This window comes from Argentina silus (genome assembly GCF_951799395.1).
Source record: "Argentina silus genome assembly, contig: scaffold_218, whole genome shotgun sequence".
NCBI classification, from domain to species: domain Eukaryota; kingdom Metazoa; phylum Chordata; class Actinopteri; order Argentiniformes; family Argentinidae; genus Argentina; species Argentina silus.
The window spans coordinates 24,516-47,982 of record NW_028153032.1 but is presented as its reverse complement, the minus strand read 5'-3'; the positions used below and the strand labels follow the sequence as shown (position 1 = coordinate 47,982).

General features: G+C 45.4%; 1 protein-coding gene across 7 annotated transcripts; it reads left to right on the top strand.

The window, feature by feature from the left end:
- Positions 1-9,001: 9,001 nt before the first annotated feature.
- LOC310824482 (NLR family CARD domain-containing protein 3-like) lies at positions 9,002-21,310 on the top strand. 7 transcript variants are annotated; one of them, XM_083697731.1, is made up of 13 exons: positions 9,002-9,037; positions 9,953-10,443; positions 11,784-11,870; positions 11,978-12,133; positions 12,220-12,333; positions 12,615-12,675; positions 14,166-14,370; positions 14,540-16,301; positions 16,496-16,666; positions 18,182-18,355; positions 19,554-19,688; positions 19,789-19,832; positions 20,049-21,310. In XM_083697731.1, exons 3-13 carry the CDS (start codon positions 11,860-11,862, stop codon positions 20,642-20,644), a joined length of 3,429 nt encoding a protein of 1,142 aa, XP_083553857.1. In that variant the 5' UTR covers positions 9,002-9,037; positions 9,953-10,443; positions 11,784-11,859; the 3' UTR covers positions 20,645-21,310. The 7 variants fall into 7 exon arrangements, 6 of the variants coding, with proteins under 6 accessions (XP_083553857.1, XP_083553856.1, XP_083553859.1 ...); XM_083697730.1 differs by having other exon boundaries at positions 9,933-10,443; XM_083697733.1 differs by having other exon boundaries at positions 9,007-9,037; positions 10,169-10,443.
- Positions 21,311-23,467: the final 2,157 nt, after the last annotated feature.

Below are 23,467 nucleotides of genomic sequence, written 5' to 3'. Positions count from 1 at the left end.
TAGACCTGGTAGATGGAGGGATGAGGAGGGATGATGGAGGGATGATGGAGGGATGATGAGGGATGATGGAGGGATGAGGAGGGATGATGGAGGGATGAGGAGGGATGATGGAGGGATGAGGAGGGATGATGGAGGGATGAGGAGGGATGATGGAGGGATGACGGAGGAGAGGAATCATCCAGACTCTTGTTTCGTTTCAAAGCTTCTCGTCTGTCGTGGTCTGTAGCTCTGCTGCTGCAACATGTGACCTGTGACGTGACCTGGGATATGTGACCTGTAACATGTGACCCGTGACATTTGACCTGTGACCTGCGACATGTGACGTGACCTGTGACATGTGACATGTTCTTCTGCCCATGTTGGGTTCCAAGAGGGGGAGAGACGTGATGGAGGAGGAGAGAGGTGATGGAGGGAGAGAGAGGTGATGGAGGGAGAGAGGTGATGGAGGGAGAGAGGTGATGGAGGGGGAGAGACGTGATGGAGGAGGAGAGAGGTGATGGAGGAGGAGAGAGGTGATGGAAGAGGAGAGACGTGATGGAGGGAGAGACGTGATGGAGGAGGAGAGAGGTGATGGAGGGAGAGAGGTGATGGAGGGGGAGAGACGTGATGGAGGGAGAGACGTGATGGAGGAGGAGAGACGTGATGGAGGGAGAGACGTGATGGAGGAGGAGAGAGGTGATGGAGGGAGAGAGGTGATGGAGGGGGAGAGACGTGATGGAGGGAGAGACGTGATGGAGGGAGAGAGGTGATGGAGGGGGAGAGACGTGATGGAGGGAGAGACGTGATGGAGGAGGAGAGAGGTGATGGAGGGAGAGAGAGGTGATGGAGGAGGAGAGAGGTGATGGAGGAGGAGAGAGGTGATGGAGGAGGAGAGACGTGATGGAGGAGGAGAGAGGTGATGGAGGAGGAGAGACGTGATGGAGGAGGAGAGAGGTGATGGAGGAGGAGAGAGGTGTTTAAATTTACCAACGGACAGACGGTGTTAGAGGCTGGGGTGTGTCTCCCCCTGGCGGTCAGTAATGACATGACACCTCAGCTGGATACAGGTGCCAACAGTTCAGACACTGGAACTCTGGTCTGTGTCATCCTCTGGACCTCTGACCTCTGACCTGGACCTTCTCCCCGCGGCCTGAGGAGTTCCTTCTGAGATGGAGGAGGAGGCTTCTGGAAGCTTCTACTGAGTTATTTATAAGCCAGACTCCTGAACCACCCTGAACCAACTCTCTTGTCCTCTCTCTCTGCTGTGTCCGTCCCTGTCTGTCTGGAGCTGGACCACCAGCACCATGTTTGCCAATGTGAGGGAGGCCATTTTCAGAACGACGGCTGAGAGAATTTTCTTTTCACCGAAACTGAAAACTGATAAATGAACGTTTCTGTTTTTCCACTAATGTGAAAAGTGTCGTCACCAAACACCTGAAACAACAGCTGACAGGTTGATGAAGGTTGAGTTGTTGACATACAGCAGACAGGTTGTCTTTTAGAAGGTGCCCCCCAAACCTCCACCCCCAACCTCCACCCCCACCCCCACCTCCACCCCCACCCCCACCCCCACCTCCACCCCCAACCTCCACCCCCACCTACACCCCCACCTCCACCCCCAACCTCCACCCCAACCTACACCCCCACCTCCACCCCAACCTCCACCCCACCCCCACCCCTCCACCACCACCCCTCCAACCTCCACCACCACCCTCCCTACAGCAACATCTCAACACTGACAGCCAGTCAGCTGTGTGTCTCAGAGCAGCACCACGGTCTCACCGTGACCTCAGCATGGACCTTGAGGAGCGGCCCCGCCCTCCTCTATTCTAACCAAGCTCAACAGCCAATCACAGGATGCAACAATCATGACACTGGCATCTCACCCTGGTCTGTTACCACGGTTACCCGTGGCTTCACACCAGTCCGGCACCAAAAGAACCATCTCCCTACGAGATCAACTTCAGTTTGTATTTATTCATTGAAGAATGTTGTTGATGTTATTACTGTGTTATTACTGTGTTATTACTGTGTTATTACCACTCACCAGTGTGTATGACTTAGCCAGTCCATGAGTAATATAATGTAGTGTTGATTTTTATGAAGGACTGCATTCTGAACAAAACAAGACATGCGTGCATCAGTGTAGAAATGTCCCCCGCTCCCCTCTGTCTAGCTCCATGGTTCCACCTAGGTTGCGTGTGTGTGTGCGCACGTCAGTGTGTCAGGGGAGGCTGGTGGAGGTAGAAATCAGAGGACGGGCTCATTGTAATGCATGGAACGGAATAAGGAATGGTGAGGATCGTGTTTGATATCATTCCTCATTCCATTCCCAACAATGAGCCCGTCCCCAGTTCTACCTCCACCAGCCTCCTCTGGCGTGTGTGCGTGTGTGTGCGTGTGTGTGCGTGTGAGTCTATCCCAGCCCACGACCTCATGTTGACCTGATCTGAACCCTCCAAGGTCATCACATGATCAGCATGTGTACAGTACTATCAGCACCCCCCCCCCCACCCCCAAACACACACCCCACACACACAGATACACACACACATACATGCTTCCTGCATACACGTTTGTTTGGAATGCACATTGAGTAGATCTGTTAGACGTCAGTGTTTGGTTTGTGATGAGGTGTTTATTTCACCGGTGAGGGTGTTGTTTATTTCACCGGTGAGGGCGTCCTCTCCTCTCCTCCCCTGCTGAGCGCCCGTCAGGACAGGACAGAGGAGTTACCCTAGATGATGTCATATGGGACATTGCATGTGTTTAGTGTCCTGTGAAGAGGAAGCAGAACCATAGAGAAACAGATGTCTCTGACCTATGACCCTGTATGTGTACATGTCTCTGACCTATGACCCTATCAATATTCTGATGTTATTTCCTACCTTGGCATTGTTGTATGTTGCTGTATTTCTCAGCTTTAAACATTGACACCCAATCATGAAATAAAACCGTTCTGTAAAGAAAGGTGAGGTTTTCTATCTGACTTCTAACCTTCCGTTGCGCCAGGTAATCTTTAATGATTGGTCGATCAGTCTTTAATTCTACCTGGCAACAGTCATGTCTTATGAAAAGGAGTTTCCTAATTGGTAACAACAGAGGATCGTCCTCCACTTCAGCACCTGGTGTGAGTAGGACCCTGCTGTGCTGCTCCTCTCTCTCAGGTGACAGGTGGTGACAGGTGAAATGACTCCAGAGCTGGAGTGCTGTCTACCTGCCCTGGGCGGAGCTGTCTACCTGCCCTGGGCGGAGCTGTCTACCTGCCCTCAGGCGGAGCTGTCTACCTGCCCTGGGCGGAGCTGTCTACCTGCCCTCAGGCGGAGCTGTCTACCTGCCCTCAGGCGGAGCTGTCTACCTGCCCTCAGGCGGAGCTGTCTACCTGCCCTCAGGCGGAGCTGTCTACCTGCCCTGGGCGGAGTTGTCTACCTGCCCTCAGGCGGAGCTGTCTACCTGCCCTGGGCGGCGCTGTCTACCTGCCCTGGGCGGAGCTATGGTAAATAGAGGCGTGTTCATGACAATAAGCAGGTCAAGCACCGTGGTGCTGAAAGATCTGGCCTTGAAAATAGCGCTGATATTTTAGACACGCCCCCTAACGCCACCACCAGCGCCCTGACAGAACCCACGTCTGGTTTTTACATCATTAAAAAAAACCTGGTGTATGTATTTCACATGTAGTCCTATGATACCAGGTATGTAGAGTCATATGATACCAGGAGGGCTTCTATTTTTCAGTCGTGGTCAGGGTCAGGGTCAGGATCAGGGTCAGGGTCAGGGTCAGGTCAAGGTCAGGGTTAGGATCAGGGTCAGGGTCAGGATCAGGGTCAGGGTCAGGATCAGGGTCAAGGTCCTGCCCAATTCAAACCATAATAGTAACCACATCAAACGGAAGCTTTGAGACTGATCATAAACGTATTCATTTACTTTATTAGAACACAGGAATGAATTTGAACCATAGGGAGTAAATACACATCATATTATGAAAATTATATATATTTTTATATTAAAAAGAAAAAGAAAGAAAGTTTAACCTGGTTGCTTTACTGCTCAAACGAAAGAATTAGACCAAATAAAAGATGCAGACCAAGCTCAGCGGGAGGGAGGGAGAGAGGGAGGGAGGGGGGACGCAGCGGGAGGGAGGGAGGGAGAGAGGGAGGGAGGGAGGGGGGACGCAGCGGGAGGGAGGGAGGGGGGACGCAGCGGGAGGGAGGGAGGGAGGACGCAGTGGGGCCTGACAGACACAGTAGTGTGGCTGTTTTACTGCACAATGTTCTGCTAGTCCAAATCATTCACTCATTCATGCTTTATTCAACCCAGAAACTGCTGGGAACGTCCCTGGAGAGATGTGAGAGAGAACCTACTGATGTTATTCTGACTGACCAGTATTCCTCAGACAGGTCAACATGTCATGATGTTGTTGTTGAATACAGTTTAGGAATCACTCACGAGACGTCCATACCTAATGAAGCACTTGCAGCATTCACTGCAGAGATGTGGTTTTTCCCTCTGAGTTTGTTTTCATCTCAGAAACGTTAATCTAGTGAAGCATTGTAAGCAAACAGGACACGCCTACGGTTTCTCCCCTGTGTGAGTCTTCATGTGACAGGTAAGGCTATTACTACGTCCAAAGCACTTGCCACATTCCTTGCACTTGTATGGTTTCTCCCCAGTGTGAATCCTCCTATGGGCTTCCAGGTTGCTCTTCTCTTTGAACGACTTGTTGCAATCTTGACAGCCGTACTCTCTTACCCCAGTGTGCTGTTTTTCATGCCTCTTTAAGTGGAACACACGGGTAAAACATTGTGAACATACAGGACACGTATATGGTCTTCCCCCTGTGTGGATCCTCATATGACCATCGAGGTTTCCTTGATATCTATAGCATTTGCTACATTCCTTGCACATTAATTACACTGAAAAGTTCTCCCTGTTGAATGAGTCTTCATATGCACTCTCAAATCTAAAGTCTTGGTGAAATATTGGTTGCAAATGTGACACGACAGTGTTGCTCCAACGTGAGCTTGTGACTCTGATAGTGGTCCTCCACTCTCCACTTCATTGTCATCTTCACTGTTTTCACTCTGAGCTGCAGAACAGTCGGGATTTGGGTCCTCCTGCTCTAGACTGGGGCTCCTGGTGGGCTCTGGGTCCTCCTGCTCTAGACTGGGGCTCCTGGTGGGCTCTGGGTCCTCCTGGTTTAGACTGGGGCTCCTGGTGGGCTCTGGGTCCTCCTGCTCTAGACTGGGGCCCCTGGTGGGCTCTGGGTCCTCCTGCTCTAGACTGGGGCCCCTGGTGGGATCTGGCTCCTCCTGCTTTAGACTGGGGCTCCTGGTGGGCTCTGGCTCCTCCTGCTCTAGACTGGGGCTCCTGGTGGGATCTGGGTCCTCCTGCTCTAGACTGGGGCTCCTGGTGGGATCTGGGTCCTCCTGCTTTAGACTGGGGCTCCTGGTGGGATCTGGGTCCTCCTGCTCTAGACTGAGGCCCCTGGTGGGATCTGGGTCCTCCTGCTCTAGACTGGGGCTCCTGGTGGGCTCTGGGTCCTCCTGCTTTAGACTGGGGCTCCTGGTGGGCTCTGGGTCCTCCTGCTCTAGACTGGGGCTCCTGGTGGGATCTGGGTCCTCCTGCTCTAGACTGGGGCTCCTGGTGGGATCTGGGTCCTCCTGCTCTAGACTGGGGCTCCTGGTGGGCTCTGGGTCCTCCTGCTCTAGACTGAGGCTCCACTGCTGCTGCTCGGGAGGAACCTCATCTTCAGTGAGAGAGGGATGTGGAGGGTCTGGGAAATAGACACAATATCCTAGTACATTAACATACTGACATAAGATGTGCAGTAACCTATTATCAACACTGACAGATGTCAACATATTTCCCATATATGACTGAAAACTCATGACAACTCAGTTCTCCAACAAATAAACGGTTGGTTTTAGTAGCTGTGGTATAAGTGGGATAATGATGAGGTTTGGTTCAGAGGAAAATAATCTACTAATAATCACGAACGTCAGCGTTCCTCAGCTGCACCTCTTTTACACCTCCACGCCGTGGTTGATTATTCCAGAAACATAAACACATAAACGTAATTTCATTGCAAAAGTACCACAGAGTCCTATGGGAAGATAAGACATGGCACAGTCTTTGACTATCGAAATAAAAATGATCACGCCAAGACACAGTTTGTGATAAAGTCCTTCTGTCACTGAGTCAGATGGTTCATCGGGTGGTCGTCCCCTTGGATGAGCATCAAGCTGCCAAATGTCTCTTGTAAAGTAGTAATAATAGCAAATAAAGGGAGCTAGCAAGCTAACTTTGACCAAATCCCGAGTTGGAGCTAAAGTTATTATGGTAAATTTCTATAGCAAATAAAGAGAGAACTTTCCACATTGGGCAGGACAAAGAAGCCAAAAGTGAGTTATGAAAAACAATTATAAATGTTCCATAAGAACTTTTGTTATAAACGTTCCATAAGATGTTGAAAGGGAGTAAAACCAACCGACAACCAGATGTTGATTTATGAAGGGATGTGAAGAGGCACTTAGAAGCATGGAATGATGTGAAGAGGCTTAGAAGCATGGAATGATGTGAAGAGGCTTAGAAGCATGGAAGGATGTGAAGAGGCTTAGAAGCATGGAAGGATGTGAAGAGGCACGTAGAAGCATGGAAGGATGTGAAGAGGCACGTAGAAGCATGGAATGATGTGAAGAGGCACTGAGAAGCATGGAAGGATGAGAGCTGAGAGGAAGCAGACAACCAGAGCATGAAAAACAGGAAACAGTAATAAGGAGTACAGGGGGTGATGTCATATTAACCAATTGTAAATATTCCATATAAGACAGGACAAAGGCTAAAAGTGAGTTATGAAAACCAATTATAAATGTTCCATAAGAAAACAGGATAAGAGGTAGAGGGAGTGACGATGTCTGGAGACACTGATAACAGTGCGGTCGGTAGGTGAAGGGAGGGTCATCTGCACTAGAAACACAGTACTAATATTCTTGTGATAATACGATGAGCTCATCACCAATATTGTAGCAACCCGAGAACTATCTTTAGAAATGGGAGGGGAAACCAGGCCCTGACGAGGTAGAGGAACCGGGCCGTGACGAGGTAGAGGAACCGGGCCGTGACGAGGTAGAGGAACCGGGCCGTGACGAGGTAGAGGAACCGGGCCGTGACGAGGTAGAGGAACCGGGCCCTGACGAGGTAGAGGAACCAGGCCCTGACGAGGTAGAGGAACCAGGCCCTGACGAGGTAGAGGAACCAGACCCTGACGAGGTAGAGGAACCAGACCCTGACGAGGTAGAGGAACCAGACCCTGACGAGGTAGAGGAACCAGACCCTGACGAGGTAGAGGAACCAGACCATGACGAGGTAGAGGAACCAGACCCTGACGAGGTAGAGGAACCAGACCATGACGAGGTAGAGGAACCAGACCCTGACGAGGTAGAGGAACCGGGCCCTGACGAGGTAGAGGAACCAGACCCTGACGAGGTAGAGGAACCAGACCATGACGAGGTAGAGGAACCAGACCCTGACGAGGTAGAGGAACCGGGCCCTGACGAGGTAGAGGAACCAGACCCTGACGAGGTAGAGGAACCAGACCCTGACGAGGTAGAGGAACCGGGCCGTGACGAGGTAGAGGAACCGGGCCGTGACGAGGTAGAGGAACCAGACCATGACGAGGTAGAGGAACCGGGCCCTGACGAGGTAGAGGAACCGGGCCGTGACGAGGTAGAGGAACCAGACCCTGACGAGGTAGAGGAACCGGGCCCTGACGAGGTAGAGGAACCGGGCCCTGACGAGGTAGAGGAACCGGGCCCTGACGAGGTAGAGGAACCAGACCATGACGAGGTAGAGGAACCGGGCCGTGACGAGGTAGAGGAACCGGGTGAATGATATTGGTGGCCAACAGCCAGGAAGTGTAAATGGTTTGTTCATGATTTGTCCAGTTCGACTTTCGTTACTTGTAATAAAAGTCTCTGAATAAACCATCAGCTCTAGTCTTTGGCATTTTATTTCAAAGTATTTTAACTTAGAATTCCACCGCATTCTCACTCATTTACCCCTTCAGTTGAAAAGTGTATTTATTTGTTGGAAGGCACATCTGGCAGCTTGATGCCCGCTCCAGGGGGCAACCACACGACCAACCGTCAGTCAGTGAAAGAAGGATTTTATCACAAACTGCTTCAGAGGGGTCGTTTTTATTTCTATCCATATCGTCTACGACTCACAGGACTGAGGATGCTGCTATCCCGGTGAAAAGCGAAATCCGACATTGTAAGTACTACAGTGGTTACAGCTGTTACTTGGTTTCAACATTCAGACCACCTGATCACAGATTGAGACAGTATGGGAGCGTCTATTTCCAGGTTTTGATATTGTGCAATCATCTGAATTATGAGTGCATGTTTATTGGATAATTTCTTTTCGAGTGCAATTGAGCTAATATGCGTTTGTATGTATGGATCGTAAATTAGGTGTAATTTAGCTAATATGTATTGGTATCGAGCTAGCAGTATGTAATGTAGAGAGTCACAACATTATTTATCCAATTAAGCATTAGGCAGCCATAAGCGCTGTTCAACTCCATCATTAAAATCAAATCACTTAACCCCCCCCCCCCAGCCCCCCAGCCCCTCCACCTCCAGCAGCTTGGTCTTCCACTGTCACCTTTCACCTTCTTGTCAGAAAACAGACCCTCATATCGACAGTAATGGTAAAACAAATGATTAAATTAATAATACCTTAATTTGTATAGCGCCTTTCTTACAAAGTACAACAGAACAAATTCAACAGTATTCATCTTTCTGTACAATTTCAACATATTTAATTGTTAACAATCACACGTGTATGTATAATGTATGTTTGTAGATTGTTATCGTTCATTATGGATTGCTCATTGGTTGAATGAATGTCGGAGTTGTGACTCAGAACTCAAAACCGTCGCTGGGAATTTCCACTATTCGTACTATGGTGAAGTTAGTTTCGTTTTTGATATTTTACATTCGTCCATTTTACATTCTGCGAAGCTGTGTGTAGAGCAGGAATAAACGACCCACAAAAAGTAAGTGATATTCTGTGTAAATGTGTGTGTGTGTGTGTGTGTGTGTGTGTGTGTGTGTGTGTGTGTGTGTGTGTGTAGGTTATTGTTAGTACATCATAAGCGGAGATCCAGTTGCTGTATTTGATATTCGATGTTTGTGTCAAATAATTAAGTGGGAAGGATGTGCGTATTTTTTTAAAGACAACGGCCGACAACAGAAATACAGAAGAAACACGTCAATTAACGACAGTAAAACTTAAAATTATTACAGCGATTCTCCATTTATTTACATTTTATAGCTGTCTAGCACTGGTATTAATAGTGGAATAAAACTATATGACATTAGCCAGAGGAAGGAGGATCATCCATGTCCGTCCCTCTCCTGCTGTTCGACAGACAGTCACAATTCTGGAGTGAAACAAGTCAAAACGAGCTGAACTAAAGTCTGCATCTTAATAACCATAAGATATGCACGTGAAAACTAGTTGGGTTTATTGACTACACATTATTCTAAAGCAAAATAACTTTAACATGTGAAATATAGTGGAGCATTGTTGGACTGGGGTTGAAATGTGTAGAGAATGAATAAGGAGTATTATACGGTGCCATGAATGTAGTCAGAATAAGGGCTGGAAGTAGTGCCTCCACCAGAGGTGATGTCATAGTAAAACAACGGTTAAAACTGGAAATGAGTTGACCGCTGACTGGACATGAACACATTGGGTGGGTCCACACAATGACATGACTCGTGTTGTATGGTGGCCATCTGATTAGAGATAAACAACATTTGTAATGAGAGAAAATGAAAGTGTGTGTAAGAGATATTGAATAGAATATGTCTGAATATGTCTGAATATGTCTGAATATGTCTGAATATGTCTGAATATGTCTGAAGCGAACTGTGGCAATGCTCCAGCTGCGGCTTATTTACCATAGAACATACTGAGAGGTGCCGTCAGAACCAGCCTAACAGAACCAGCCTAACAGAACCAGCCTAACAGAACCAGCCTAACAGAACCACGCCTAACAGAACCAGCCTAACAGAACCAGCCTAACAGAACCAGCCTAACAGAACCAGTGGAAGGGAAACATCGGGTGTCCCGTCGCTGCTGGGTTCGCTGCTCGCTCAGGTTCTCTCCTGTGTGGCCCCAGCATCCTCCAGCATCCTCCAGCATCCTCCAGCATCCTCCAGCATCCTCCAGCTCCACTACGACCGCTGCTCTCCACCACGACCGCTGCTCTCCACCACGACCGCTGCTCTCCACCACGACCGCTGCTCTCCACTACGACCGCTGCTCTCCACCACGACCGCTGCTCTCCACTATGACCGCTGCTCTCCACCACGACCGCTGCTCTCCACTACGACCGCTGCTCTCCACCACGACCGCTGCTCTCCACCACGACCGCTGCTCCAAAAGGGGGAAAAGGTTCATTAACTCCCCATACCTGCTCTAATTAACCTCGGCTCCGCTCCCCTGAGCCGCTCCCATCCCTCTCCCTCTGTCCACAGTCAGGCCCGAAACCACGCCCCACTACCACCCCCCACTACCACACACCACTACCACCCCCCACTACCACCCCCCACTACCACCCCCCACTACCACACCCCACTACCACCCCCCACTACCACACCCCACTACCACCCCCCACTACCACACACCACTACCACACCCCACTACCACCCCCCACTACCACACACCACTACCACACCCCACTACCACACCCCACCACCACACCCCACTACCACACACCACTACCACACACCACTACCACACCCCACTACCACCCCCACTACCACACACCACTACCACACCCCACTACCACCCCCCACTACCACACCCCACTACCACCCCCCACTACCACACACCACTACCACACCCCACTACCACACCACTACCACACCCCACTACCACACCCCACTACCACACCCCACTACCACACCACTACCACACCACTACCACCCCCCACTACCACACCCCACTACCACACCCCACTACCACCCCCCACTACCACACCACTACCACCCCCCACTACCACCCCCCACTACCACACCACTACCACCACACCACTACCACCCCCCACTACCACACCACTACCACCACACCACTACCACACAACACTACCACCCCCCACTACCACACCCCACTACCACACCCCACTACCACACCACTACCACTACCACTACCACACCCCACTACCACCCCCCACTACCACACCCCACTACCACACACCAGTACCACACCCCACTACCACACCCCACTACCACCCCCCTATCACACCCTACTACCACCCCCCACTACCACACCCCACTATCACCCCACTACCACCCCCCTATCACCCCCCACTACCACCCCCCACTACCACACCCCACTACCACTACCACCCCCCACTACCACACCCCACTACCACACACCACTATCACCCCACTACCACCCCACTACCACAGCACTACCACCCCCCACTACCACCACCCCCCACTACCACACCACTACCCCCCCACTAACACTACCACACCACTACCACCCCCCACTACCACCCACTAACACCCCCCACTTCCACACCACTACCCCCCACTACCACCCCCCACTAACACTACCACACCACTACCACCCCCCACTACCCCCCCACTACCACACCCCACTACCACACCACTACCCCCCCACTACCACACCACTACCACCCCCCACTACCACACCACTACCACACCACTACCCCCCACTAACACTACCACACCACTACCACACTAACATGTTCTGTTCATTCACAGGCTGATGAAACCATTTCCTGTCCATGTGATCCAGGTAGTCAGATGTGGGACAGATTGTCACTAAAACCATTTGACCATGGAGCCGAGGTGAGAGAGAAGTGTGTGTGTGTGTGTGTGTGTGTGTGTGTGTGTGTGTGTGTGTGTGTGTTTGTTTTGACTCACAGATTCTGGGTCTATCTACATCTGTATTACAGCTCAGATCAGACTGGATGCAGCTGTGTATCCATGGAGACAGATCAGTCAATGATTGATCATCCGATGACCTTTCCTAAAGGAGACTTCGACCCTGAGCAAAGACAACATCACTCCTCACAACATCACTCCTCACAACCACTAACATCCCTTTTGAGGTGAGAGTAAGACGTGTGCGTGTGTGTGTGAGTGTGTGAGTGCCCGTGTGTTGAGTCACAGATTGAGGGCCTGTATGTTGTTACAGCACTGTCCAATCAGGATGCAGCTCCTCTGGACCCAGCTGTGTATCCATGAAGAGTGATTGGTCAATGGAGCGTCCGATACATTTTCATAAAGAAAACTTTGACAGTGAACAAAGGTAACATCACATCCTCCCCCCTAGCATCACCTCCTCCCCCCTAGCATCCCTTTAATGATGTAAACAACCTGTAAAGGAATCCCTGCCTCACCAGACATGATTATAACCATCCTTACACATCTATGATATACGGATGGACAATCTGGTCACACTTCCAGTTCTCATATTGTTTATGGAACAGAGCACATCTGTGAATGATACAAAGTGTCCTGAGCAACCAAAAGCAACCAGGAGAATATTACACAATGCCAACATTGAGACAACGTGTTTTCTTTCCTCAGGAGCCGACCCAGATCAGAGGCAGAGATCCCCAGTGGTCCTGACCTGTCCTCTGTGTTTGAGGTGAGTCTTGTTTTGGATTTTTAAAGCCATCATCTGTAAAATTCATTTCCAGTCAAAAGTATTGTCCTAGCTCTTGTTTGTAAGCTGTGGGGGTGGGTCTTGGCTAATGACTTATCAGATTTTCAGTCGAATTAATCATCCATGCAATGGCTTTAAAGTGTAGGTGACGTGTAACAAATAACATATTGTATTTATTTATTTAACCTTTATTTAACCAAGTAAAACCCATTTAGGTTAAAACCTCTTTTGCAAGGGTGACCTGGCAAAAAGGCAAAGCAGGGAAGTAGCAGCATGTACATGAAATGTTACAACAATACAAATATACAGAAAAGACAAAATGTCACAAGTTACCAATACATTATGAAATACAAAACAACTGCAGCTATCAAAAACATTGTCGTTGATCAGAGACTTAAACACAGGCAAGGGTACTAACTCCTCTAACTTTAGAATCTTTGAAGCGTGTTCTAGGATGAAGGGGCATTATGGGAAAAATATATATTCTCTATCTCAGTTCTGGCCTTAGGAACAGACAAGGACAGCAGCGAGTGTGAATACTATCCTAGTAATACTACTAGTATTGAGTGGCTGATCTAGTAAGGAACAGACATACAGAGGGAGTTGCCCTATCAATGCTTTGTCCACAAAGGTGTACCAGTGCGTTAGCCTCCTGGTGGGGAGAGAGGTCCATTGCACCATGGCAGACCATTCACAGTGATGAGTGACTGATCGAGCATTATTAATGAATCTTAAAGCACCATGATATATGTGGTGGAAATCAAACCGAGTTTAATAAATTCTTGGAGAGAAACAGACAACTGTCTTTGTGTTATTTATTGTTAGTCAAACAGCGAACACAGAGACAGAATAAGTCACACTGCAGTATGGATCAGAGTAGCACTGTAGGCTGACTGACAAAGAGCAGCACAAACACAGAGATATTAATACAAACCAGATAAGGGAAGTGCGTACAAAGCATTAGAACATTTGGTGCAGAGAACAGGGAGTACGGCCTTGAAAACTGGCCTTGTGGATTCACATCATCACATCCGTGTGGAAAGTTCAGATAGGAACTTGCCTGTTTGTCACATTAGGAGTTGTTTTTCTTATTTTTCTTCAGAGATATTACAGTCATCTAAGGATACATTCGTAAATTTCCTTTACAATATACTGTATCAAGGGCTTTGAACAAGATCATTTCTAACAGACATTGAAAAAAAAGATGTGTTCCTAAAATAAAAAAAACTATTTCAACTTTAGTTTCTTGGTCTCTTTAGTGTCAAGTTTTCAATGTGCTATTTAAAATGTAGCTTTTCATCTAACCAAATCCCAAGGTACTTATAGGAGGGGACCCTAACGATATGCTGGTCTTCTAAAGATAAAATCTGCAAGTGACTCCATCTGCATACAGTTTGACTCCATATGTCTGTACAACAACTACTATTTATTTTTTCCATTGATTTGAAAAGTGTGTTTAATTTCTTCTTCAGTTGCTTGAACAGAAGGTTGTGGACTTTGTCAAAGAGGAGCTGCAGAAGCACAAGAGCAAACTTATGCACCCAGGATGTGCTGAGGACCAGGGAGGGGATGGGGAGGATGAGAGGCAGGGGATGGGGGCCAGGAAGGGGGCTCTACAGATCACACTGCACCTGCTGAGAACCATGAACCAGATGGAGCTCGCTGACCTACTGGAGAGTAAGAGCTTCCTACTATTAGTCTGTCATGTGACTAGTTCTACTGAATATCAACCATGAAAGGACTGTTGTGCAAATAGAAGCTATTTTTCCTGTTTTTACTGACTATGATTGTGTGTTAAAATGGTTAATGAGATATTGTAGCATTTTGTCATCATTTGTTCCCTCAGGGGACCCTGTTGAGGAGTGCCAACTAAAACTAAAAGTCAACCACAAGAGAAGATGTCAGTGTGTGTTTGAGGGAATAGCTGAGCAAGGCAACCCAAAACTTCTCAATGAGATCTTCACAGAGGTCTACATCACAGAGGGTGGAAGTGGAGAGGTCAATAATGAACATGAGGTCAGACAGATTGAGACAGCATCCAAGAGACCAGCAACACAGGAGACACCAATCAAATGCAACGACATCTTCAAACCCTCACCTGGACAAAAGACACCAATCAGAAATGTGTTAACCAGGGGAGTCGCTGGCATTGGAAAAACAATCTCTGTGCAGAAGTCTATTTTGGACTGGGCTGAAGGAGAAGCCAATCAGGATGTCCAGTTCATATTTTCTCTCCCTTTCAGAGAGTTGAATTTATGCAACGGCAAAAACTACAGTTTGTTGGAACTCCTCAATCACTTCTATGTGGAAACAAAAGGAATCTCCAACTATGACAAATATAAAGTTCTGTTTGTCTTTGATGGTCTGGATGAGTGTCGACTTCCTCTAGACTTCCAGAACAACAAGAGATGTTGTGATGTCACAGAGTCAACCTCAGTGGACGTGCTGCTGACAAACCTCATCAAGGGGAATCTGCTTCCCTCTGCTCTCCTCTGGATAACCTCCCGACCTGCAGCAGCCAATCAGATCCCTCCTGAGTCTGTTGACCGGGTGACAGAGGTACGAGGGTTCAATGACCCCCAGAAGGAGGAGTACTTCAGCAAGAGAATCAGTGATGAGAAGCTGGCCAGCAGAATCAACACACACATGAAGTCATCAAGGAGCCTCCACATCATGTGCCACATACCAGTGTTCTGTTGGCTCTCAGCCACTACCCTAGAGAGACTGTTGGGTGAAGCAGAGAGAGGAGAGATGCCCAAGACTCTGACACAGATGTACACACACTTCCTGGTGTTTCAGATCAAACAGAGGAATGTGAAGTACCTTGGAGACCATGACAGAGATCCACACTGGGATAAAGAGATCATTCTGTCACTGGGAAAACTGGCCTTCAAGCAGCTGGAAAATGGACATCTGATCTTCTATGAGGAGGAACTGAGAGAGTGTGGCATTGACGTCAGAGAAGCAGTGTACTCAGGAGTGTGCACACAGATCTTTAGGGAGGAGTGTGGACTGCATCGAGGGAAAGTGTACTGCTTTGTGCACCTGAGTGTTCAGGAGTTTCTTGCTGCTCTGTATGTGTTCCTCACATTCAACGACAGCAATACCAATCCTATGAACACACCACCCACAATCAGAGAGACAGCTGCCATCAGCCTCCACAAGAGGGCAGTAGACAAGGCCTTGCAGAGTGAGAATGGACACCTGGACCTATTCCTCCGCTTCCTCCTGGGGCTCTCACTGGAGTCCAGTCAGAATCTCCTACGAGGCCTTCTGACACCGACAGGAAGCAGCTCACAGACCAATGAGGAAACAGTCAAGTATATCAAGGAGAAGATCCGGGAGAATCCCTCTCCAGAGAGGTGCATCAATCTGTTCCACTGTCTGAATGAGCTGAATGACCATTCTCTAGTGGAGGAGATCCAAGTCTACCTCAGGTCAGGACGTCGCTCAGAGGCCAAACTGTCACCTGCACAGTGGTCAGCTGTGGTCTTTGTGTTGCTGACTGGTGAACACAACTTGGATGAATTTGACCTCAGTGATTACTCCAGTTCAGAGGAGGGTCTCCTGGGGCTACTGTCAGTGTTCCGAGCCTCAAGAAGAGCTGTGTGAGTATCTCAATAAAAGAAGAGCTGTGTGAGCATCTCAATAAAATAGCTTTCTGCCATCAACACTGAGATCTCTGCAGACAAACAACACATGTTGAAGCTCAGTTTAGCTGTTTTAAGTCCATAGAACAGAACACATAGAACCATCGTACCAATACTACAGATATCTTACTGTTACACATGTTTCTATTAAGGCTGCAGGGATGTAACCTCACAGAGAAATGCTGTGAAGTGGTGGCCTCAGCTCTCAGCTCAAACCCCTCTAGTCTGAGGGAGTTGTCCCTCAGTGACAACAACCTGTGTGAGGGAGTGAAGCTGCTCTCTGCTGGACTGGAGAGTCCACACTGTAAACTGGAGAAACTGTGGTGAGTAGACATACTGGGTAATACAGTGCCTTCGGAAAGTATTCAGACCCCTTCACTTTTTCCACATTTTGTTGTGTTATAGACTCAATTTAAAATGGATTAAATTAAAAGAATTTGATCAATCTACACACAATACCCTAGAATGACAACAATGGCAAGCGAAAACACGTTTTTTGAAATTTCAGTAAATTTATTAAAATTGAAATACCGAAATACCTCATGTACATAAGGATTCAGACCCTTTGCTATGACACTCTTAATAGCTAAAATGCAAAAATGCCATCAACAAATCACTCAGTAAGTTGAATTGAGTCCATCTTAATGCAAGGATCATGTAATTTTGGAATTAATATCTTTTTATAGGGTCTCTGATTTGCATAGGAATCAATTCCACACTGTGTGGATCAGGATGTCACTACCAACTGAGCAGATGGAGAGGAACAAAACTGCTCAGGAATGCGACCCTGAGGCCTGGGGAGACTTACAAAAATCAACAAAGTTGAATGGCTGGGAGGAAAAAGCACAGTCGATGGGACAACATCATCTCAGTCACTCTAAATTGGTCTATAACCAAGTGGCCAAAAAGAATCCCTTAATGGAAAATAATCTCTCTCATATCCATAATTGTGTTTGCAACAATGAATTCAAGTGATACAGCAAAGAAAGTGTCTGGAAATGTGTTTATTTGGTTTTACTACAAAGCATTAAGTTTGGTGCAAATCCAGCACATGCAATGCAGTTTCCGCACCATCTCTCGTGTGAAGAATAGTGGTAGCTGCATCAAGTTATGGGTATGTTTGTCATCGGCAGGGACTGGGGAGTTTGTCAGGATCAAGAGAAAATTATTAAATTTGCTGAGTTGGTAGTGACATCCTAATCTACACAGTGTGTAATTGATTCCTATGCAAATCAGAGACCCTATAAAAACAAAGATATTAATTCCAAAATTACATGAACTATTATCCTTGCATTAAGATGGACTCAATTCAACTTATTGAGTGATTTGTTGATGACATTTTTGCATTTTTGCTAATTTTAAGTGTCATAGCAAAGTGTCTGAATACTTCTGTACATGAGGTATTTCTGTATTGTAAGTTTACTGAAATTTCAAAAGATGTGTCTTCGCTTTGTCATTCTGGGGTATTGTGTGTGGATTGATGTCAAATTCTTTTAATTTAATCTATTTTAAATTGAGTCTACAAAATGTGTAAAAAGTGAAGAGATCTGAATACATTCCAAAGGCACTGTATACATTATTGCACTTTTGCTCAACATATTACATTTTGAAAATCTAAAAAAGGTTGAAATTAAACAACAAGCGATTGTACCTCCAGTGATACATGTTTGTGTTGATAAGCGATGTAATGATTGTTAAGAGGTTAACAAGGTTAAGGCCTGACCTCACTGATTACAATCTTTTTGCAGTATTCTTGTAATTATAAATGTAATTATTACTGTAGGCTACACTGAACTGTTTTTGACTTGACTGCATCATTTTATTGAATTCTTCTTCAGGCTGAGCGGATGTGACCTCACAGAGAGATGCTGTGAAGCGTTGGCCTCAGCTCTCAGCTCAGACTCCTGCCACCTGAGAGAGCTGGACCTCAGTGATAATAATCTAGGTGACGGGGGGGTGAAGCTGCTCTCTGCTGGACTGGAGGGTCCACACTGCACACTGGAGACACTGAGGTGAGTAGAAATATTGCCTAATATACAGTATTAAACTTTTAATGCACATATTACATTTTGAATATCTAACAAATCTTAAAATCATAATCAAATTAATCTTATTAATAAAAAGTCATATAAATAAACAATGAAATAGCCATTATTAAAAGAGAGATATTGAGGTAAACGCCATAACTTTTGAGTAAAATCATTTTTCAATCATTTGTCTTCTTTCAGTGTAAAAGTAGGCTACTTTTACTGAAACACTACAGAAGTTGAACTGCTCATTTCTTTCCCTCAAACTGTTGCTTGTGTTGAGTGTTGGTCAAATCAAACCAAAGTTGATGATATGCTCAGGATACAGGATGTAAACAGTACAATGAAACGCTTTCTATGAGCAACCTCTCAACAGCACAGTGAAATATCAAGGAGAAGAAATACAAATAAATAATAACAATTACACAATCGGCAATAGGGCACAGTAAAAGTACTAAGTTAATAACAATTCAATTATCATAACAAGACAATAATGTTATCATGGTTATCATTCTCCTATGATATAATATCAATCAATTTCTTGCCTCACTAAAGCAAACAATCCTTAGTTTTAGGTGTCCCTTTTTGACCAAAGACAACATTTCTGGAAATTATTTCTTACAATCTTTGGGGACCGATTTTAGCTCAAGAGCACCCCCAGAGGCAAAATCCTCCATAATGTAACTTTAACTATTTTTGATTCGACCACATCATTTTATTATACAAATAAAATAATAGCAATTCAATTATCATGAGAAGATATTAAAGTTATCATTCTCTTATGACATAATATCAATACATTTTTTGCCTCATTAAACCAAACAAAGCATCCCTTTTTGACCAATGAGATAATTTCTGTGCATTATTTCGGACTATTTAGGGGATCCCTTTTAGCTGAAGAACACCCCCAGAGGTAAAATCCTCCATAATGTAACTTTAACTGTTTTCTTTAAAGTAAATACAAATAGAATATAGCAGCTTCCCTCTCATAGATATTTTCATAAATAGTCAAAATGCTTGATGATTAATCAAACAATAGGTCAAGTGGCAACTGTCTAACACAGTTAAACAAACATGATTAAATTAAACATACAGACAGATATTATCACCAGAGGTACTTTACACAAGTTCAGTTGCAGTAACTAATGAAACTTAAATTATTCAATAATGCATGTTTTACTAGCCTCAGAAGATGTGGTGTTACAGTGGAGAGCTGTGATAGGCTGGCCTCAGTCTTCAACTCAAACACCTCCCATCTGAGAGACCTGGACCTGAGAGACAATGAGCCATTCTATCCTGCTGCACTGGAGAGACTCAGGTAAATACTGAATATATGGTTGATGAAAATCACCTCAATATGTGCAGCTCTGTGTTGTTGAGTAACCTATTCATCATGAAATCTCATGTTTCTTTTACAGTGAGGACCACAGCAGTGACTCATTGAAATGTCCTCTCAGGAGATGTAAGTTTTGATGTTTAAGGAGAAACATCAGGAGATGTAGGTTTTTATGTTTGAGGCATAGTTGCATAGTGTTTATATGACTTATTATACATGACCTATTTACAGCATTCGCTCTCACAAGTAGTTAATATTGTCAGGGCACTGAAATATGAAAAGCTAGCCAGCCAGAAATATTTTGTGTGAAATAACCCTAACTTGAATGGTCTTCCTCATCAGATGCCTGTGAGCTCACACTGGACCCAAACACAGTACACAAGCGCCTCTCTCTGTCTGAGGAGAACAGAAAGGTGACATGTGTGGGAAAGGAGCAGCCGTATCCTGATCACCCAGAGAGGTTTGACCGCTGTCCACAGGTGCTGTGTAGAGAGGGTCTGACTGGGCGCTGTTACTGGGAGGCAGAGTGGAGTGGGGATTACACTGGTATAGGAGTGACATATAAAGGAATCAACAGGAAAGGACAGGGTAATGACTGTAGGATGGGATACAGTGACAAATCCTGGAGACTGGAATGCTCATGTGATTGGTACACCATCCTTCACCATGGTGATCTGATCTATCTGCCTGCACCGTCGTCCCACAGAGTAGGAGTGTATCTGGACTGGCCGGCCGGCACTCTGTCCTTCTACAGCGTCTCCCCTGACACACTGACCCACCTGCACACATTCCACACCACATTCACTGAGCCCCTCTACCCAGGGTTTGTGGTGGGGTATGGATCATCTGTGCAGAGTAGAGAAGCCTATAGAACAGTGATACTCAATTGGTGCCCCCCAGTTGACGATGAGTGCCCCCCTTTTGGGGTTATAAAATGATCAAACCAGATAGAAAACGCTAAGAAATAATTGTGGAACCATTTTTTTTTATTTTGTGTTCTATATTTTCAAGATTGTTGTGATTCCACATTGGACACATTCCCATGTCACCATTAACTGCTTGTGTTGCTTGAGAAAACTACTATTATTTAGAAATTAAACAGTGATGTTATCAGTTATATTAGAAGGTTAATAATGTATGAGTGTAATTTGATCGTTGTCAATTCATGGTAAATTATTGATAAATGTTTTGGACCTCCGACCGACTGCTTGGGTGAAGAAATGGTCCCTTGGCTAACCCTAACCCTAACCCTAACCCTAACCCTGACCCTAACCCTAACCCTGACCCTGACCCTAACCCTGACCCTGACCCTAACCCTAAGTCATTGAGGATCCCTGCTAGAGAACGTTTCCCAAGCATGGGACACACCTGAGGAACCAGGACACACCTGAGGAACCAGGACACACCTGAGGAACCAGGACACACTGGTCAAAACATAAACATGGTTGTATCTGTTATATTGTATCTGTTATATTGTATCTGTTACATTATATCTGTTATATTGTATCTGTTATATTGTATCTGTTATATTGTATCTGTTACATTATATCTGTTACATTATATCTGTTACATTATATCTGTTACATTATATCTGTTATATTGTATCTGTTGTACTTCTATTGCACATCCTCTTTCCAAAAGTACAGTATTAGAAGGCAGAGAGGACAGTTAAGTGCTTCAAACAGAGTGTACACTACTTAGGGTGGTTAGTTCTACTGTACTTGAACAGAGTGTACACTACTTAGGGTGGTTCATTATACAAGAATAATCTCAAAGTGCATAAAGTAAAAGATAACATAAGAAAAAAACTAACTAAACAAACATACATAACCATATCAAACTAAATAAACATACATAACCATATCAAACTAAATAAACATACATAACCATATCAAACTAAATAAACATACATAACCCTATCAAACTAAATAAACATACATAACCATATCAAACTAAATAAACATACATAACCCTATCAAACTAAATAAACATACATAACCCTATCAAACTAAATAAACATACATAACCCTATCAAACTAAATAAACATACATAACCATATCAAACTAAATAAACATACATAACCATATCAAACTAAATAAACATACATAACCCTATCAAACTAAATAAACATACATAACCCTATCAAACTAAATAAACATACATATCCCTATCAAACTAAATAAACATACATAACCATATCAAACTAAATAAACATACATAACCATAACCATATCAAACTAAATAAACATACATAACCATATCAAACTAAATAAACATACATAACCATATCATAAAAGCAGCAATCAAAGTCTAGGAGGAAGGGTCTGCCAGCCGGTAAACGTGTCTTAAGATGAGACGACGTTTGGTTGGAAATCAATGCGCTTTGATTCCTCAGGTCTAAATCACTTCCACCATGGGAGCTTTCTTGTTTTACACCAAGTGAACAAACCCAAGCCAGCCAATCTCCCAGGCCTGTAGCAGCCATCTTTCTCTCCCCCAGACAGCTACAGGCCTGTAGCAGCCATCTTTCTCTCCCCCAGACAGCTACAGGCTGTGGTCCTCTGTGGCTCAGTCGGTAGAGCATGGCGCTAACAATGCTTAGGTTGTGGGTTTGATTCCCGATGGGACCATATATACTGAAACTCACTGCAATATAAGTCGCTTTGGATAAAAGCATCAGCTAAATGGCATATATTATTATATTACAGGCCTGTAGCAGCCATCTTTATCTCCCCCAGACAGAAGGGGGCAGCAAAGGGCTTGTTCTGTAATGCTGGGATCAGGCCTACAGGTGGGTGTATAGGCCTTTGACAGGACACACAATCTAATGTAAAGCAGAGTTACATCACATGATCTGAGCCAGCCCCAGGGGTTAAGTGTTACAAGGATGCAGGAAGGGGTCAGTTTCAGTCATGGTACCTTGCCACTCTTGTCCTTCCTCTCCTTCTTGGGCAAAGCCACTGGCTTCTCCACCTCCTCCACCCCTTTTTCCTGGGGTCCATCCTTCCTTACCTGAATGATCCACAGTTTAAATCTACATACTGCTACATCGATAGGCTACATAGATGTTAATGCCAGTACAAGTTTCCTCTTTAACAACTCATGTTAGTGAACGTAGCCGATTACTTTTTTTAAATTATTTTCATCATCATATCTAACCATCAAAATGAATACACTATTAAACCCAGTTATTTTTGTTATTGAACATGTGTTCAATGTCTGTATAAATAATAGTTTTGTCTATTGATCGGTTTAATTTCTAGGTAGTTTATTTTCTATTCGTTGGTCTTGTCTAACCCAGTTATAGTAAGAGTTCACGTGGTTAACCGTCTAAGCGGAGAGACCAAACAGACCTTGACAGTCATAGTAGCGGACATCAACGACCATCACTACTTATGATAGCAGGCCCACTTGTATAGATTTGAACCGTGTATAGTCCAATTTCATCTTATTATTATTAAGCCAATAATTATCGACAATATTATGTCAACATACATTTTATCATGAACGACACCGCCCCTTTTATAGCAAATGATTTCACGAAATTATAGGAGATTAAATATTTAGTAAATACAGCTGTGTAGCCTATTCTCGTTGCATTTTAACAATGAAATCAATGAATATTGACCGCAAGATAGATAGAAAATAGAATAGCATAATAATATCATATTTCTAGTGAATAATACAATCCAATAACATACTAATTTGGACTAGCTTAGACCAGTTTAATAATATTGTAGCGAACGGCGGGGCAGAGTAG

Excerpts from the sequence above, each read along its gene's own strand:
- LOC310824482 (XM_083697731.1), top strand. Across the intron at positions 16,667-18,181 it reads TGTAAACTGGAGAAACTGTG|GCTGAGCGGATGTGACCTCA; the intron begins GTGAGTAGACAT and ends ATTCTTCTTCAG. Across the intron at positions 19,689-19,788 it reads GCTGCACTGGAGAGACTCAG|TGAGGACCACAGCAGTGACT; the intron begins GTAAATACTGAA and ends TTTCTTTTACAG.